The sequence below is a fragment of the Parus major genome, chromosome 2 (assembly GCF_001522545.3).
Source record: "Parus major isolate Abel chromosome 2, Parus_major1.1, whole genome shotgun sequence".
Classification (NCBI taxonomy): domain Eukaryota; kingdom Metazoa; phylum Chordata; class Aves; order Passeriformes; family Paridae; genus Parus; species Parus major.
The window spans coordinates 42,459,791-42,465,790 of NC_031769.1; the positions used below are offsets into that span (position 1 = coordinate 42,459,791).

The 6,000-nt window shown below is 36.6% G+C and overlaps 1 protein-coding gene across 7 annotated transcripts in view; it reads left to right on the forward strand.

Annotated features, from left to right (window-relative positions):
- ATP2C1 (ATPase secretory pathway Ca2+ transporting 1) overlaps positions 1-6,000 on the forward strand; it is a 65,392-nt gene that overhangs the window by 36,755 nt on the left and 22,637 nt on the right. For all 7 annotated transcript variants that reach the window (XM_033511932.1, XM_015617948.3, XM_015617951.3 and 4 more), the window contains 3 exons: positions 2,115-2,150; positions 3,043-3,104; positions 3,449-3,557. In XM_033511932.1, coding sequence (XP_033367823.1) covers positions 2,115-2,150; positions 3,043-3,104; positions 3,449-3,557 — 207 coding nt within the window. The remainder of the gene's footprint in view (positions 1-2,114; positions 2,151-3,042; positions 3,105-3,448; positions 3,558-6,000) is intronic.

Consider the following 6,000-nt stretch of genomic DNA (forward strand, 5'->3'; position numbering starts at 1 on the left):
TGACTGAAAATCATAATTTCTGTATGACTAGAGGCCAGTTCTAGCTGGTTTGTTTTTTTTCTGTTTTGTCTTATCTCTGCACTTTCTGTGTTGACTTTACTTTGGTACGTAACTCAGAGTAACTGGATATTTGCTCCTACTCTAATTTTTTATGAAGAGTAGTTGCCTTGAAAGATAAACTGTGTGGCCTCTTAAAGATAAAACTTGCAGTTTTTAATTTGAGTGTAGTGTTGGTTTGGAATAGTTCACTGTGTTCCTAAGTTGGATGCAAGTAAATTGTTGTATTATGAAATATATTTAATTATTGGGGCTGAAAGTTGAATTATTTCATGTTTTTTCCCCTTGGTTAGTGCCCTTAACTCTATTTTTTAACCCTCTTGAGCAGGACAGTGAGAAAAAACCAAGGCAGTTAGTGTAAGAGAGCAGTAATTTCTGTGTTCTTTGTTACAGCCTGGGAAGAAGTCTTTTAATATCCTTGTGAACATTGCTAGAAGTATCTTAAAATGCAGAGAAGAAGTGTGGTTGAGTTAAAGTTATCAGCTGTGGGTTTTGTCTAACTTCTGACTAACTTGTGCCATTTAGTCTTGTTATTATCAATAATGCTCACTTTATCACCAAGTGAATATTTGTTTTACTCCATTTTCAGATGATAGTGCAGCTTTTCTGATTACATTTGTGCTCAGAGTCTTGGCAACAAAACTTGTTTGCTACTAAAGATCAATGACATATATTTCTTTTGGTGGCACTGCTATCTTAAGCTGCTTCTGCCATCTTTTTAGCTCTGCTGGTACAACTTCTTGATCTGGAGTGGGAACTGGTGAAGATTAAAAGAAAAATAAAATCATTAAATACGTTCCATTTGGCTTCTTAATGCAAGCCATTACACACAGACACAAGCTGAGACACTGATGTGAGGCTAGGAATGCAAAACTTTTTCAGGTAGCATGGAATATACTACAGCCTTCAAAAAACCATGCAGCTGTGGTGGAAATATTCCATGAAAAGATTAAATATATATAGTTATTTCCTCATATTCAGTTGGTGAGCCTATTGTTACTATCACAAGTAAGGTGGATTTATGTGGATTTATTGAAGAGTTCAAAAGAGTTTTTCACTTGCAAAATGGTAATATCTTGGTTATTTTTAGTAGCTGCAGTGTGTACTTGAAAGGCTTAATTAATGGTTGTTGTGTTATGGTTCTGGAAGAAATCAGTGTAACAGCTCAGCTTGAGTAACAAATTCAGTTAATGTAGCAAAACTCAATTTGAGAGAGTATTGAAGGAGAAGATGAGACTTGCTTTACAACAAACTGATCTTAGTTGTTTCTTGAAATGGATTTATTTCGTTTGCTCACTTTCATATCACATGCTTGGAAGCCCTATAATGTTCAAGTTGAAGTGTTGTATCCAGAATTGTATGTGATAGAGGGGATTATGAAGGCTGCTCTTGAGGCCTTAGTACTTATCTTGGATTCTTCCTAATGAGCAATATTTTTTAGCTTTTTTTGTTTGGGATCTCTGACGTCCTGTCTGTTTGGGTTGTGCCCAGTGTCCTGTTTCACTCTGTGGGTGCCTTGGGCAGAGTATCTGAGGCTCATCCTTCTCTTGCTCTTGCTAGGAGGTTTTATGGCTCCAGACAGGTTCTTCAGCTTGCTGTCTCTTATCTAGTCTTTCTGTTATTTTGGTATTTGAATGAAACCACATCTGTGATGCCCTGTCGCAGCAGAACACTTTTGTTCTGGTCACAGAAAACACCAGTCAGGTTTTCTGTTTGTGTCATGGGTCTCTTTCCATTGCAGTCTCTTAATCACTGTTCAGAATCAGGAAGCAGAGGCAGTTTTTCAAGTTTGCCATCTAGTTATTAATCTTATTTTTATTAAAATCAGTTTATTGCATTCTTGGACATCACTGAAGCAGGTGTAAATAGATAATGGCATTGCTTTCATGACAGACCTGAGAGATACCAAGTGATTTTGAGCATGGGAGAATTAGTTTGTTTCCAAATCATCTTGTTACTATGTAGCAATAAGTATGACTGAGCACAATCAACTATGATTGCTTACTTTCATGGTTGTTTGGAATGCTTTTATCTCAACCCCTTCTGTTCTCTTTCAGGCAATAGTCATTGTTGTTACAGTTGCCTTCGTTCAGGTAAGACAGCTGTTGTCCAAGTAAGATCATTGCTTTTATGTAAACTCTTTTATTAAAAAGATTGAAGTAGCTGTCTTGGTGCATTGTGCTGTGAATGCTTGAGTAATGTGCTTTCATCAAAGTCTTTGCCTTTTCTAAAGTGCATTATTTGTCCTGCTTTAACTGTGTTGACATTTATGCACCTGTATCAGTATTATACTCAGCAATAAGAGTACTTGTAAGGAAGCCTTTGTAATATACAGTGTAGCAGTACTTAAACATCTAATTTCATTGAAAAGATTTTGAAAATGTAACTCTTGCTTTAATTTTGTGCAAAAATGGAAAAAAAAGGTTGTCTTCATTTCCCAAGTCATAAAAAAGTTGTTTTCATTCTGTAAATGCACAGCTTTAGGAAGGGTGTGCCTAAACCAGAATTGCTTTATGTGTTTGTGCTTTTTGCTTTTTATCTTTAATTACCTTAATTTTGTAACCTGTTAATCAAGTTAAAGGTGAGCTGTGTTACCTTGGTTCTCCTGGGGCTAAGAGCATGAACACAGTATTCTTGGTACTAAGTGTTAAACTGTAGCATTCTATAATGTGTCTGATCTCTGAATTTAGAACCATTTTAGCAAGTATTATAAAGACCTGAAGATGTTGAAGGAAAATGCAAAGGATCTCTGCTGTTTTTTCAGAAGAAACATGTGTAGGCAAATCTGTAAATTTTTCAGTGTTTGGACCATATTTACTTTTTAACGTAACACAGAACTGTTGAAAGTCATATTTTATCTGCTTGGAATATTACTTAATACAACTTTATTAATGAAATAAATGTCAGTAACTGTATTTTATGTTGTGTAAGTTTTCCCAGTTTAAAACTATGATCTGCTTTATTTTTAAAAAAATGTCTCCGCAGGAGTACAGATCAGAAAAATCTCTTGAAGAGCTTAGTAAACTAGTGCCTCCAGAATGTCATTGGTATGTAGTTTTGTCCTTTGAGTCCTAAAGTAAATCATAAGAAGTTTAATCTGAAATGAGTAAATGGGGAAATTTTACTGAACTTAACTCCTTTGTATCAAGTTCTTATGCTGATATAGGACACACTTCGCTTTTGCTCATTTTTAAGATTGTTTTATGAGCCTAAAAAACTGCAGTGTGGTTGTGTCTGAATCCTTCCAATCATGTTACTGATGTGTAAGCTCTCAGAAAGGAGCAGAAAATTAGAAATATTTTGCTGAAATGTGTAGCATTGCAATGTGCAATCAATGGTGGGAATGCTTTTCTCAGCCAAAATTCACTCTTACTGCTTTTTGTGCCTACAGTGTGCGAGAAGGTCGGGTGGAACACACACTTGCAAGAGATTTAGTGCCAGGTGATACAGTCTGCCTGTCAGTGGGAGACAGAGTCCCAGCTGATCTACGATTATTTGAGGTATATTCCTAACTTGGATTTAATATGTAATAACTTTACTTATTGTGGGACAGAGGGGAAGGGAAGATAGCCACTGAGTACTGAAGTGCAGTAACTGGGCTTGTTTGGAGTTCACAACTGTCTTGAAAGAAAATTTGCAATAATTACTTTCCAAATGTCAGATACATTCTTAACCATTGTGTGTAGTTTCTTACTGTAGGACAGGAGAAGAAAGAATTTTTCAATTTTATGTATAATGTATTATTAAAAATGCTAGTTTCTTTTCCCTCTAAAGTTAAATATGTCCTAAAAACATTGTTTTTAGTCTGAATGCCAAGATATTTTTGCATCTGGTTGAAGGTGGTTTCACTCTTTATTTGCATTAAATTTTAAGATGTAGTTCCAGTTTTCTCCAATAGTGGAATGTCAGAAAAACTTGTGAAATTGTGCAGGTGTAATCTTTTCTCTCTGACACTTTTTCATCAGTGTGTGTCGTTATATCTTCTTGTTTACTAAATACTTAATTTGTGGTATTAGGTGGAAGTACTTGAGTTGAAGCAATTGCACTATAGCAGTACTTGAACATTCTCTAAAAATTAAGTGGAATGTGTATATATATTCATCTGTCATATTTTGGTGGTTTTAGTTAATGGTTTTATATCAGATTGGGCATCTTGGTTTGCTCAGTATCTGGGCTATCCTGTTAAAGTAGTGTCTGGATATAAAAATCTGTATGTCCAGGTTATCCACAGTTGATAATTTATTAATCAGTGTTCATTTCATAGACAATTTCTAAATTAACTAGTTTTCTGACAAATTTGTTTGGATTGTGTTTTTAGCCTCTGTGGTGTAGTTGGTACTTCAGTGGGTTTATTTTTTGACTGCAAACACTGCTTCCCTTGGCAATTGTGTAGTCCCTGCATTGTTATGAAACTACTGTTGCAGCAGTACCTACTTTCTTGCTCATATCTGATACCATGCTATGATAGCAGCATGCTCAGGCCTCTTGCAAAGGAAAGCAGAAATGGAATTAAAAGTTTCTCAGCTGTCTGCAGCTCTGCACTAGATGAGAATTTTTTCCATCGTAAGCTACTCTTGCAGCACATTTGAAAATAAGAGCATGTAATCTTATTTCCCTCTTCTGTCTACTGGGCATTGCTACAGGGTGGTGGGTTTTAAAAAGAAATTATATGGAGATTATCTTCTCAGAGAAAGAACTAGATTTGTTCTGTATATTCTCGTTGATGCTGTCCTAGAAAACAGTGGAAGTGGTAACTAGGCACTATTTGTTTTGGGAAGGCATTTGTGTAAGTGAAAACTTTTCTTCACTGATCTGAATTTTTGGGGACAATCTTGATTTTCAAAATGAATTTGTTTTCTGGTCTAGGTTTTCTGTATGTTAATGAATGGTCCATTAAGTTTCCTGATCATCTTCTCTAAAGCCAGTGTATTGAATCAAGAACTAACATACCTATAACTGTGTAGACTTTGAACACAATTTGTTTTTGGTTGTAGCGGTTCAGATTCACCAATTTGAGTTTCCTGGCCAATGCACCAAATAATATGGTGGGTTTTAGTGCTGGCTAAAATCACCACTGTACTTATTCATTTCTTACCATGAGATATGGATTAGGAGAAGGGCAAAACAGGCTTAAAACTTAAAAGGTATAAAGAAACTTTATTAACAGGACTACAAGAATAAGAAGCATCAGAATAAAACTCCCAGAACACCTTTCCTCCCCCTGCCTAACTTTTCCCTTTCCCAACTGACCATGAAGAGCCAAAAACTGGGATGTTAAAGCAGTACCAACTATACAATGGTCTTTCATCAGTTCTTGTAGGGACAGTTTTCTCTTGCCATGCCATGGAGACATCTCCACAAGAAACAGTTTTCTTGTGGTCTTTCACTTCCATGAATAGAAGCTGCCTGGACAAAAAAGTTCTGCACTGTGAAATTCCTCCCATTTTCACAGCCCTCCAAGAGGTGTGTCCATGGGCCATGAACTCATTGGGTATTATTTTAAGGATGAGTTGTTCAAAGGCAAAGGTTCTTTCCATCTGTCTCTGTGATCATCTCTGGGAACAGAGGTTTTCTTCTCTCCCTGGGGGCAAAGAGTCTGCATCACTCTCTTCTCTCTCTCTGTTCAAGCTTCTCATGGGATCACAGCTACTCCAGCATCTGCTTGGCTTCATCAATGGATGCTTCTGTTTAGATCTACAGTTTGAATGCTTCATCCCCCCAATACTCTCTCGTGAATTAAAGGAGATGTTTCAGTATGTCATTATCCATCTCCATGGCCCTACCAAAAGAATGTTTCAGCCCCATTCAGCATCTCATCATTCTCCTTCCATCTGAGGCTTGACACCTTCTTTACTGACCTTGGTGTTTTCACCTTGTCTTTCTATGTGTTGTCACACTGTCTGGAGAGAGGAACAAGGTCTGCAGGTCTCATCTGTGTAGTGA